This window comes from Mesoplodon densirostris, chromosome 1, assembly GCF_025265405.1.
Source record: "Mesoplodon densirostris isolate mMesDen1 chromosome 1, mMesDen1 primary haplotype, whole genome shotgun sequence".
Classification (NCBI taxonomy): domain Eukaryota; kingdom Metazoa; phylum Chordata; class Mammalia; order Artiodactyla; family Ziphiidae; genus Mesoplodon; species Mesoplodon densirostris.
Window position 1 is genome coordinate 180,843,399 of NC_082661.1, and position 14,083 is coordinate 180,857,481.

General features: G+C 36.1%; 1 protein-coding gene across 5 annotated transcripts in view; it reads left to right on the top strand.

Annotated features, from left to right (window-relative positions):
* HERC4 (HECT and RLD domain containing E3 ubiquitin protein ligase 4) overlaps window positions 1-14,083 on the top strand; it is a 136,239-nt gene that overhangs the window by 45,946 nt on the left and 76,210 nt on the right. For all 5 annotated transcript variants that reach the window (XM_060113139.1, XM_060113117.1, XM_060113109.1 and 2 more), the window contains one exon: window positions 3,898-4,028. In XM_060113139.1, coding sequence (XP_059969122.1) covers window positions 3,898-4,028 — 131 coding nt within the window. The remainder of the gene's footprint in view (window positions 1-3,897; window positions 4,029-14,083) is intronic.

Below are 14,083 nucleotides of genomic sequence, written 5' to 3' on the forward strand. Positions count from 1 at the left end.
TAAGATCAGGAACAAGACAGGATGCCCACTCTCACCACTGCTGTTCAAGATAGTACTGGGAGTCCTAGCCACAGCAGTTAGTCAAGAGAAAGAAACTAAAGGCATCGAAATTAGAAAGGAAAAACTAAAATTGTCTCTTTGCAGATGTCTTGATATTTTATATAGAAAACCTTAAAGACTCCTCAAAAAATCTGTTAAAACCAGTAAATACAGTGAAGTTGTAGGATACAAATTAACGTATAAAAATCAGTTGGTGGGGGGCTTCCGTGGTGGCTCAGTGGTTGAGAATCCGCCTGCCAATGCAGGGGACACAGATTCAAGCCCTGGTCTGGGAAGATCCCATGTGCCGCAGAGCAACTAAGCCTGTGCACCACAACTACTGAGCCTGTGCGTTAGAGCCCATGAGCCACAACTACTGAGCCTACATGCCACAACTACTGAGCCTACATACCGCAACTACTGAAGCCCACACACCTAGAGCCTGTGCTCCGCAACAAGAGAAACCACTGCAGTGAGAAGCCCGCGCACCGCAATGAAGAGTAGCCCCCGCTCGCCTCAACTAGAGAAAGCCCGCACACAGCAACGAAGACCCAACACAGCCAAAAAAAAAAAAATCAGTTGCGGGACTTCCTTTGTGGTCCATTGGCTAAGACTCCATGCTCCCAATGCAGGTGGCCCAGGTTTGATCCCTGGTCAGGGAACTAGATCCTACATGCTGCAACTAATAAGTTTGCATGCCACAACTAAAGATCCCACATGCTGCAACAAAGATCCCACACACGACAGTGAAGATCCTGTGTGCCACCACTAAGACCTGACGCAAACAAATAAGCAAGTAAATATTTTTTAAAGGATCAGTTGCGTTTTTATACACTGTAAACAAACTATCTGAAAGAGAAATGAAGCAGTAGTCCCATTTACAATAGTATCAAAAACGTAATGCTTAGTAATAAAGGTGAGCCAAGCAGATGAAAGACCTGTACACTGAAAACTATATGAGACATCAATGAAGGAAATTGAAGAAGACAGAAATAATTGGAAAAATATCTCATGTTCTTGGATTGGAAGAAGTAATATTGTTAAAATATCCATACTGCTCAAAGTGAGCTACAGCTTCAATGCAATCCTTATCCAGATTCCAATGGCATTTTTCACAGATACAGAACAATCTTAAAATTCATATAAAACCACGAAAGACTCAGAATAACCAAAGCAGTCTTGAGAAAGAACAATGAAGTGAAGGCATAATGGTTTCTGATTTTAAACTGTTTTACAAAGCTGTAGTAATCAAAGCAGTATGATACTGGTATAAAAGCAGACACATATACCAGTCAAACAGAATAGATAGCCCAGAAATAAATGCAACTAATCATTGATACGGTGCCAAGAGCACACAGTGGAAAAGGATAGTCTCTTCAATAAATGATGCTGGGAAATACGGGTATCTATATGCAAAAACTGGACTCCTAATTCACACCACTCACAAAAGGTAGCTCAAATGGAGTAAAGACTTAAATGTAAGACCTGAAACTGTAAAACTTCTAGGAGAAAAAATGGGTAAGTTCCTTGACATTAGTCTTGGTAGGCATTTTTTGGATGTGACACCAAAAGCACATGGGTACCAAAAGCAAAAATAAACTAAAAGCTTCTGCACAGCAAATAAAACAGTCAACAAAATGAAAAGTCATCCTGTGGAATGAGAGAAAATATTTGTAAATCATGTATCTGATTAGGGGTTAATATTTAAAATATATAAGGAACTCACGTAACTCATGGCTGAAAAACAATCTAATTTTAAAATGGGCAAAGGACCAGAACAGACATTTTTCCAGAGTAGATATACAAATGACCAAAAGGTACATGAAAAGGGTGCTCAATGTCAATATCACAGTCATCAGGAAAATACAGATCAAGACCACAATGAGAGATCACCTCACATCTGTTAGGATCGCTATAATTTTTTTTTAAAAAAGGACAAGTATATGGAGGAGAGGGGAGCCCTGTATACTGCTGGTGGGAATATAAATTGGTGCGGCCATTAGGGAAAACAATATGAAGCTTCCTCAAAAACTTAAAAATAGAACTACTGTAGGACCCAGCAGTTCCACTTTTGGATGTATTTCTGAAGGAAGTGAAAACAGGATCTCAAGAGAGGTAAATACATTCTCATGTTTTTTGAAGCATTATTCACAATAGCCAAGATATTTAAACAACCTAAGTGTCCTTTGCCAAATGAGTGGATAAAGGAAATGTGATGTGTACATGTTTGTGTGCATATGTACGCACACACACACACACACACACTGGAATATTATTCAGCCATAAAAAGGGGAAATCCTTTCATTTGTAACAACATGTATGAACCTCAAGGGCATTATGGTAAGTGAAATAAGCCAGGCAAAGACAAACACTAAATGGTATCACTTATATGTGGCACTGTTAAAAAAAAAAAGTGGGGTGGGGATAGAAAGTCAAATTCATAGAAACAAAGAGTAGGGTGTTGCTAGGGTGTAGGGGGTGAGGGAAATTTGACCCTCAAAGGGTACAAAGGGTGGTCAAAGGGTACAAATTTTCTGTTACAAGATTATTAAATTCTGAGGATCTAATGTACAGCATGGTGACTGTAATTAACGATACAGTATTCTATGCTTGAAATCTGCTAAGAGTAGATCTGAAGCTTTCTCACACACACACAAGAAGGATTATATAAGGTGATGGATGTGTTAATTAACTTGACTGGTAATAATTTCACAGAGTGTATGTATGTCTAGTCATGTTGTGCCCTTTAAATATATACAATTTTATGTCAAGTCAATGATATCAATAAAACTGGAAAAAACATAAGAAATAAAAATTAACACTTGCTATTTCTGTTCAAGAAAAGGAAATTAATACTTTTTGTGTGATAATAGTATTGTGTCATATATTTTTATCCATTAGAGGTATATGCCATTGAAGATACATATGCATTTATATGTGAAATGATTTGTTGACCACAGTGTACTTTAAAGTACTCCAGTACTTTTTTTGCTTTAAAGTACCCCCAAAAAAGGGAAGTGGGAGGGGCACCAATGAAACAGGATTATCTGTTTTGCCATTTGAAACTGAGTGATGTTATGTGATCATTCATATATAGGTAAATATATATATGTATATATGTCTTTTGTGCATTTGTTTAAATTTCCCATGATAAAAAAATTTTAAACAGAAAAATCAATTTCCTTACATAGCAATCTGTATAAATACTTATATCCTGCTTTCATCATTTAGTAGCATTAATTTGTATACATAGCTGCAACTATGAAGAAAAGCAGTTGAATTGAAAAGTACTAACTGTGCTTGTGTTAAAAATGTCATCATGAATTACTTTTTAAAAACATAACCTTTAATCCTGTTATGCATTTTTATGATAAATATTTTAAAGACCATTTATATTTTAGTAACTGTATGCTAAGAATAGCTATATTAGTGCACTCTCTGGTTACATATACTCTTCTGCAGAGCTACTTTGGAACCTGAAAATGATACCATTTTTAGGTTTTGTGAAATTTTATAGGTGTGTACTTGTGATTCAACAAGACTATAACAATAGTAAAAGGCAATGCAAAAAATAATTATTAGTATCTCTTTAATGATGACTTTATAATGATGAGAACATAATTAAATACTTTTAAAATATGTGAAAATAATTAGCCATATCAGCCTGGAACTCTTAGATTTAAGACATTTTACCTTGAAAAGTCAAGGTATCTTGACTATCTTATCATCTGTTAAATTGTGAAGACAGTAGAAGAGAAAGTTTGACTCCATATTAAAGATTAACTTATTTTCCCAAAGATTATTTTCTTTTATCAGGCTTTCTAATGACAAAGGGTTTTTTGTTTTGTTTTTTTTTAGGAAGGTGGAGTGTTTACTTTTGGAGCTGGAGGGTATGGTCAGTTGGGTCATAACTCTACCAGTCATGAAATAAACCCAAGGAAAGTTTTTGAACTTATGGGAAGCATTGTCACTCAGATTGCTTGTGGAAGGTAAGCAGTTTTAGAAAAGGGTATTTTGATCTATAACCCAATTATTTAGGATTTTTTTTTTAACAGTCCAGGGGTCTTTTTTTTTTCTTTTTTTAATCTATTATACCATGAATTCACAGGGAATGGCTTCTAGCAGCTTAGGCCCCTTTCCATTGGTTCTCACAAAGTGTGCTTCTCTGGTGGAACAGGCTGGCACTTCATTTGAACCTGAGTGCCTTTCTATTTGGCTTCCTTTTTTTTTTCTTTCTTTCTCTTTAAAATTGGAGAATAATTGCTTTACAATGTTGTTAGTTTCTGCTGTACAACAAAGTGAATCAGCTATATGTATACATATATCCCTTCCCTCTTGGACCTCCCTCCCACCCCACCCCCCATCCCACCCATCTAGGTCATCACACACTGAGCTGAGCTCCCTGTGCTATACAGCATGTTCCCACTAGCTATCTATTTTATACATGGTAGTGTATATATGTCAATCCTAATCTAATTCATTCCACCCTCCCCTTCCCCCACTGTGTCCACCCTCCCATTCTCTACATCTGTGTCTCTATTCCTACCCTGCAAATAGGATGATCTGTACCATTTTTCTAGATTCCACATATATGTGTTAATATACGATATTTGTTTTTCTGACTTTACTCTGTATGACAGACTTTAGGTCCATCCACGTCTCTACAAATGACCCAGTTTTGTTCCTTTTTATAGCTGAGTAATATTCCACTGTATATATGTACCACATCTTCTTTATCCATTTATCTGTCAGTGGACATTTAGGTTGCTTCCATGTCCTGGCTATTGTGAATAGTGCTGCAATGAACATTGGGGTACTTTTTTTTTTTTCTGATCATTTTTCTTCATATGTTTCAGGAAGCTACCATGGCCCTTAGGGTGCTGAATATGCTTGATACGTACATTAATTCTCTTGGCAAGAAGAATCTTGCCCTTGTTTGTTTACAACAGTGCCAGTAGCATGCAGGGTAACATTGTAGACTCTTCCAGTTTTACCTTGGTAACATTTGTGGGGCATTCCTTTTTGAACAGTGTCATTTCCTTGATGTTTACAGTATCACATAGTTTCTTGTAGATTTGCATGTGTTGTGGCCAAAGGACAAACTTCATGTTTTCTGGAATGCCTTGATAAGATATAGCGGTGCCTCTCCTCTTTCCCTTTGTGTTGGTCAGTTTTGCAAATTACTGTAACATGGTAGTTCCAGCTGAAAGTGGAGATTTTTTAAATGAATTGTTCAGGAATATAGTAATCTAAAATAAAAAACATTATCTTCTACATGCCTGATTTGCTGCTAAGGAATCATAGTAAGAGGAGAAACTTATTTTATACTGATTATTTTACCTTTCTCTATTTGAAACAAATTTATCTGAGGCAAGATACTAATAAGGTAAATGTAATACTGTATATAACATTAAGTAAATATAATTTATTGTATGTAACATCACACTTGAAGGGAAACTATAGATCATCTTTTTTTCTTTTTCTTTTCCACCTTTTTTTTCTTTAAAGAATGAAGAAATTGACCAATTAATTACTTAAGACATAAGATTAGTTAGTGGTGAAAGTTGAATTGGACTCCTGATCTCCTGATTCCCAGTTCTTGGGAGTAAATAGGAATCAGAGCTTTGTAACTGAGCTTCACCTTTGATGGATTAAATTTTGGTGGACTCCCCAGAGGCAAAATATCCTTTGCTTGACTAACTCAGTTTTGACCACTTAGCTTAGTTTTCCAGCTAGTATGTATCTTTATACAATATAGTTAAGTTTTCCAACATTAATTCAAGTACACAGAATTACACTGTAGCCTTTGGTGACTTTTTTTTTAACATCATGCTGTGTGATTATCCATATGTATGTAGCTGTGGTTCTCCATCATTAGGTCTTATTGCTGTGTTTTACTCAATTGTATGCATATATAATTATTTTCTCAGTCATGGGCACTTGGGTATTTCCAGTTTGGGGCAATTACAAATAATGTTGCTTTGAACATTTATTATATAATATACATAAACTTTAATATTTCTAAAGTATATACCTAGAATGGAATTTCTGGGTCAAAGAGTATACTTAATTTGAGTTTTGCAGGTTAATGTCACCCTATTTACCAGAATGGTTATACCAGTTTACCTTCCCATCACTATTGTATGAGAATTCCTATGTCCTTGTCACCGTTTGGTATTGTTAGACTTCAAAATTTTTGCTAATCTCTTCGATATATAGTGGTACTTAATCATGATTTTAATTTGCATTTCCATGATTTGATAGGGATTGCATTGAGTTGGTAGATCACTTTCAGAAGTATTGACATCTTAACAATATTAAGTCTTTCAAGCCATGAATGTGGGATGTCTTTCCATTTATTTAATTTCTTTCAGTAATATTTTGTAGTTTTCATTGTATGTCTTTTATCTATTTGCTTTCTCTATGTCTCACTTTTTTTGTCCCTTATTTCCTTCTTCTGTGTTTAGTTTATTTTTTGCAGTGAAATATTTTAGTTTCCTCATTTCCTTTTCTGTATATTCTATAGCTATCTTTTTGTGGTTACCATGGGGATTACATTTAATATCCTAAAGTTATTAACACACATAACTCAAATTTATACTAGGTCAATTTCAATAATATATAAAAACTTTGTTCCTATATAGCTCTCTCCCCACCCCATTTCAGTTATTGGTGTCACAAGATAACATTTATATACATTGTGTGTCAGAAAACATAAATTAATAATTTTATACATTAGTCTCTTAAATTCTGTAGAAAACAAAACTTGGAGGAAAAAACCACAAAATTACAATAATACTAGCTTTTATAATCACCCATGTATTTACCTTTACTGAGATCTTTATTTTTTCATACAGCTTCAAGTTACTGTCTAGTGTCCTTTCATTTCAACCTGTAGGATTCCTTTTAGTATTTCTTAAAGGGCAGGTCTGGTGATAAACTCCCTGAGCTTTTATCTGTAAATGTCTTAATTTCTTTCTCACTTTTGAAGGACAGTTTTGTCAGATATCAGATTCTTTGTTGACAGGTTTTTTCTTTCAGCAGTTTGAATGTATAAGCCCACCGCCTTCTGACCTGCAAAGTTTCTGCTGAGAAATCTACTGATAATCCTATTGAGGATCCCTTGTATGTGACAATCACTTCTCTCTTGCTTCATTCAGGTTTCTTTCTTTGTCTTTCGACAGTGTGATTGTAATGTGTCTCAGTCAGTATGGGTCTCTTTCAGTTCATCCTACTTGGAGTTTCTTGAATGTTTATGTCCAAGTTTGAGTATTTTTTGGTTATTATTTCTTCAAATGATCTCTCTTTATCTCTCTTTTTACCTTCTGGAACTCCCACAGTGCCTATGTTGGTCCACTTCATGATGTCCCATAGGTCCCTTAGGTTCTCTTTACTTTTGTTCAGTCTTTTTTCTTTCTTTTCCTGAGACTTAATAATTTCAATTGTTTTATGGTGAAGTTCCTGTATTCTTTTTTCTTTCTGCTCAAATCTGCCTTTGAATCCCTCCAGTGAGTTTTTTATTTTAGTTAATGTATTTTTCATCTCCAGAACTTCCTTTTGGCGTGTTTTTAAGTTTTCTATTTTTTTATTGATATTTCCATTTTCTTCATATATTGTTTTCTTGACTATTTCCATGTCTTCCTTTAGTTATTTGAGCATCTTTAAGAAAATTATTTTAGTTTTTGTTTATTAAGGTTCATCATCTGGTTGTTCTCAGGGACATTTTTAAAGTAGACTTTATTTTTTACAGCATTTTTAGGTTCACCAGAATATTAAATGTTACATTTGTTTCAATTGATGAACCTACTGTTGACAAAAATAATCAATAAACAATCTGTAATAGGAAAAGAAAGGAGTTTTATTTGAGCCAAACTGAGGACAGTAGCCTGGAAGACAGCTTCTCATATAACTCTGAGGAACTACTCCTCCAGAGAAGCATAGTTTTCAGCACAGTTTTATATCTTGTCAGAAGAAAGAACATCAAACAAGTCAGGGATACATTCCTTCAGGGTTTCCCAAAAAACAGATCAGCATGTACACAGCAAGTCCATATGGCCTTGGCACCTGGGAAGAGAGTCTTACCATCTAAGGAGTGCCAGCATTGGCATCCCAGGAAGGGAAGGATTTAATCTTTATTTTTAACATGGATATTCTTTACTTCTGGTCATTGTGCCCTTCTCTTTAATAATTACAGCAGATATACAGTATATGTTTGATAGGCCACAAACAGACTGTTTTAGTTAAGATTAAAATCACATTAACTTATGTATAAGCCAGAATGACTTCCCCATACCTCAATATGTGAAAATTTCTTTCATCACTACATTGACAGATCATTACAGGTGTACATAGTGTATGTTAGGGTTCATTCTGTGGGTTTGGACAAATGTATAATGATGTGCATCCACCATTATCGTGTCATACAGGGTAATTTCAATGCCCTAAAAATCCTGTCTGCTCCCCTTATTTATCCCGCCCATTTCCCTAACTCCTGGCAGTCACTGATTTTTACTCTTAGTTTTGCCTTTTCCGGAATGAAATAGAGTTGGAGTCACATAGTATGTAGCCTTCTCAGATTGTTTTCTTTCACATAGTAATATGCATTTATGGTTCCTCCATGTTTTTTCATGGCTTGGTTGCTGATTTCTTTTTAATGCTAACTAATATTCCAGTGTCTAGATGTACCAGTTTGTTTATCCATTCACCTACTGAAGGACATCTTGGTTGCTTCCAAGGTTTGACAGTTATGAATAAAGCTATTATAAGTATCTGTGTCAGGTTTTTGTGTAGACACAGATTTTTAACTCCTTTGGATGAATAATGAAGAGCACAATTGCTGAATCATATTGTAACAGTATGTTTAGTTTTGTAAAAAACCATCAAACTGCCTTCCAAAGGAGCTATGTCATTTTGGATTCCCATGTTGGTTTATTTTTTCCTTTGAATGGGCCTTACTTTCCAATTTCTCTGTATTCTCTGTGATTTTTTTTCTTTTTGAAAACTACATTTGAACCTAATAATGTGGTAACTCTAGAAATAATATTCTTTCCCTTCTCTAGGGTTTGCTGTTTTTTGTTTTGTTTTTATTTTTTGATTTTTGTAGGTTGTCTCTGTGCCAAGGATCAGCCTGAGGTGTAAACATAAGGTCTTCTCAGGTCATTACTGAGACTGCACCTTTTCCGGGGCATGCACAATGACTTTCTAAATTCCTTTGTATATGCAGTTACATTTGAATGTCCTAGATCTTAAATGACTGACTTCTAAAAGGGGCAGAAGAAAAAAAGAAAGGGGAGAAAATAGAAGAAAATAAAAGGGAAGAAAACACCAGCCCTTTAAATCCTCTGGAAGTCTCTTCAGCTGGAGGGGAATAGGCTTGTAACAGTGGTCAGAAGGGGTGCAGGAAAGACTTACCCACCTTTGTATCTGTACCTGTGATCAGAAGGAGCAATCAGTGATCAGAGGACCAATCTCGAATATAAGGACCTTATTGCCTACCCTGGCTCCCACAAGCTATGTCCGAGATACTCTTGGAGCATGTGGATTATTGCCTGTCACAGGGCTGAGGGTGAAGGGGTAGGTAGCTACTACTGTGCTAAGTGCTGAAATTAATCAAAATTAATTGCAATTTACCACCCAAGCCTTCCCTTGGAAATTGCAAGCCTTTAATAGATGCCAGAGTTTTAACATAGTTACATCAGACAGATTCTGTCACAGCAGTTGTTGTCTAAGTGAGGAGACAGATTCCTGGTGCTTCCTATGCCACCATCTTCTCAGAATCATCCTCTCATAGCTCCATCTTTGAAAACTCCTTTGCTCTCCTGCTTTTTAGTGCTACTGTTGCCATAAATTAAGTTCCATGTGTATGTGGATCTGTTTCTGCCATCTCTGTCTTATTCCTTCAATCTGTGTGTCTGTCCCTGTTTGATTATTCTTGATTTCTCCTTGTATGTCTGTCAGTTTTTGCTTTTGCTTTTAAGGCTGTGTTCTTAAGTGCATAAAATTTAAATTTTATCCATTCTTGATGAATTGAACCTTTTGTCTTTGTGGTGGTGATCCTCTAGATCTCTAATATCATTTTTGTTTCCTTAAAGTCTGTTTTATCTGATGTGAATAGAGCTCCACCTGCTTTTATATTGATATATATATATATATATTTTTTAACCTATTTTTTTTTTTTTCTGTCCTTTTACTTTGTCTTTCTGTATGTTTTAGATGAATCTCATGTAAATAGCATTAAGTTAGATTTTTAAAAAAAATACATCCTAACAATCTTTGTCTTTTAAATGGACAGATTTGGCAAGTTTTATTTATTTATTTTTTATTACTAATATATTTGGGTTTAAACCTGCCATCATATTTTGTACTGTTTGTGCTACCTGTTTATTTTTGTTTTCTTTCTTTTTTGCCTTTCTTTGGATTAATAATTTTTTTAGTTAGTTTATTTTTATTTTTTAAATTTTATTTATTTATTTATTTATGGCCGTGTTGGGTCTTCGTTGCTGCACGTGGGGTTTCTCTAGTTGGAGTGAGCAGGGGCTACTCTTCATTGCGGTGCATGGGCTTCTCATTGCAGTGGCTTCTCTTGTTGCAGAGCATGGGCTCTAGGTGTGTGGGCTTCAATAGTTGTGGCACATGAGCTCAGTAGTTGTGGCTCGTGGGCTTAATTGCTCTGTGGCATGTGGGATCTTCCAGGACCAGGGCTTGAACCCGTGTCCCCTGCATTGGCAGGTGGATTCTTAACCACTGCACCACCAGGGAAGTCCTTTTAGTCAGTTTAATTCCCTCTACCCATTTGGAAATTTGGGAACTCTTTTTTAGTTGTTACTCTAGAAATAACAACATTAATCTTTAAGTTTTATTAATACTTTCCCCCTTTTCTGGAAGTTGTAAGACCTCCATTTACCTTCCCAACTTTTCATTCTCTATATTTATTTATTTTCTATTTTAGGCCACGCCGTGCAGCATGTGGGATCTTAGTTCCCTGACCAGGGATCGAACCCATGCCCCCTGCATTGGGAGCACAGAGTCTTAACAACTGGACCACCAGGGAATTCCCATTCATTCTCTATATATTTTTAAACCCCAGAAGAATATTGCTTCATATAGTCAGTGTACATTTAGAAATGGCTCTACATATATTTACTACCATTTTTTTCTCTTTAGTTTTTACAATTAGTTTCATTTTCCTTTTATTAGCCACCCTTTGGAATTTTCTTTAAGTAGATTTGCAGGTGGCAGACTCTTGTGTATCTAAAAATGTCTGTATTACACCTCATTCATGAATGATGTTGGTTATAGAATTCTAGCTTGGCATTTGCTTGCAGCACTTAAGATAATGTTCTGCTGTCTTTTGGCTTCAGTTCTTCTGAGAAGTCGGCTGCTGGTATGTTGCTCCTTTGAAGGTAATTTGTCTCTTTTCTCTCTCTCTTCAGTTTTGCTTTCATTTGTCAAGGTATGGATTTCCTCATTTTCTTACTGGACTTCTTGATCTGTGGAATAATCTCTATTTAGATACAGCTTTTCCTTTCCTCATAGGACTCTGATTGGATGTGTATTAAATCATCTCACTCCACCTTGTAGTCTTACTTTCCACATTTTTGTCCCTCTTTGCTGCCTTCTTGATTACTTTTATGGTTTATATTTCAGTTCATTAATTCTCATACTATATTTTTTGTTAAACCTATATTCTTGATTTTGGTTATTGTGATTTTTCAGTTCTAGTGTTTCATACTGGTTCTTTTTAAAAATCTGAAACAATTTTTTTCTTTAATCTTTCCAGCTGTCTGTCAGTTTTTAACCATGGCCTTTATTTCTTGGACATTAAACAAGTATTAAACATAATTATTCTAGATTCTTGGTTTGAAAATTCTGATATCTGAAATCTTTAGGGATCTATTTCTGTTGTTCTTTCTGCTAGGTTTTGTTCATGGTACCCTGTTTCTTTGCCCAGTTTTGTGTGTTTGACCATGTATTTGAAAAATTATTTATGGGGATGATTTGACAAAGCCTTCCTTTCCTTTTTTCATATATGAATCAGGATAAAAGGTAAATAAAAGCTCAACATATAAGTGAGCAAAAATGCTTGCTATTTTAATCTTGTTTATTAGACTGTTGAAGTTATACATGAATATATATTCACTAAAGTGTAGAGAGTTCAACTTTCCTTGTTTATCCACTTCATGAGTAATTCATTAAAAGATTATAAATATTTTTAGGTAATTTTTTTCCAATGAAATATTTAATCAGTCCCTTGTGAGATATCACAGATTGTTTAATATTATCCAGTTTTGTAATTCTTAACAGTAAAAATGTGCTTGATTTGAATAGTTATTCTTAGATCTGTAAACTTAGGTCTTTCCAGTAATTTTATTTATTTAATTATTGGACTGGGGGAGGAACTTCAGTTATATATTAATTGAGATGTAAAAAATTATCTACAGAGGGAATGTCGGTTGGTATCATGACCAGTTTGATTTCCAGATAGTTGGTACTGTAAGAACTATGTATTATTTCCTTATTAAATAATTGTCAGAAACTTCCTGAAGGAAGCAGGCAAGGGACACCAGAAATGTGAACTCATCAAAGAGATAATCCAAACGGAAAAGATTCAGATTCCAGTAGTATAGTGTCATATTGTTTTTGAGCTATTATATCAAATATAGGACTTGAGATAGTTATGTTTGTTCAGTGGCTCTCAACTCTTGACTTCATGCTGAAATCCTTTGGAGAGTTTTTAGTAATATGTATTGTTGCCTAGGCTCACTCCTAGGTAACTCCAAAATGCATCCAGGGTTAAGAACCACTGCTTCAGTAGATCAGTTTGAGGAGGAATTTAACAAACTAGTATTGAGCAGTTGTTTTTAAACTGTTGATATGTTCCTTTGAAATGTCACAGTGGCTGCTTCCTGAAGGAGGCAGACTGGGCAATGTTAAACCCTTCTTTAGCCAGAACAGCTTGTCTCTTTTATATGCTAGCATTCCATTTAATGTTTATTTTGTTAAGAGTATCCTTTATTTAGAATTTTTTTATTAACCTCGGCTCATCTGGCTCTGAGATGGTTGTTAGATTCTACTTAGTTTTCCAGTAGTGTGACAGACTAGATAACTTGAAAACCCTTTTAAATCAAAACACCTTTTAGGGCTTCCCTGGTGGCACAGTGGTTCAGAGTCCGCCTGCCGATGCAGGGCATGCGGGTTCGTGCCCTGCTCTGGGAGGATCCCGCGTGCCGCAGAGCGGCTGGGCCTGTGGGCCATGGCCGCTGAGCCTGTGCGTCCGGAGCCTGTGCTCCGCAGTGGGAGAGGCCACAACAGTGAGAGGCCCGTGTACTGCAAAAAACAAACAAACAAACAAAAAAACACCTTTTAAATAACATAGATCAGTTTGCCAGCAAGTAAAGGGAATTCCACAGGGCAAAAGCAAGGAAATCTGAAAACCATACCTGTTAGTTTGAACTGACTCTGGAGCTGCTCTGAAAAAATTTGCCAATCTAGGTAATGTATTAATTAGCTTATTTCACTAAACAAATCAGCCCAAAACTTAGTGGCTTATTAATACAATTACCTATTTAACTAATAATTCTGTGGTTCAGTGATTTGGGCTGGGCTTAGCTGGGCAGTTCTTTTTTTTTTTTTTTTTTTCTGGCTGCGTTGGGTCTTTGTTGCTGAGCGTGCGCTTTCTCTAATTGCGGCGAGTGGGGACTACTCTTTGTTGCATGAGCTTCTCGTTGTGGTGGCTTCTCTTGTTGTAGAGCACAGGCTCTAGGAGTGCAGGCTTCAGTAGTTGTGGCACGTGGGCTCAGTAGTTGTGGCTCCTGGGCTTAGTTGCTCTGCAGTGTGTGGATCTTCCTGGACCAGGGCTCAAACCCGTGTCCCCTGCATTGGCAGGCAGATTCTTAACCACTACGCCACCAGGGAAGTCCCTGGGCAGTTCTCATCTTAGCTGAACTCAGTTAATCAGCCGATGATATGGGTAGGCACTGGGTAGTCTGTGGAGACCTTAGCTGGGTCACCTTGTCTCTGCTTCAGATTATATATCATCCTTCAA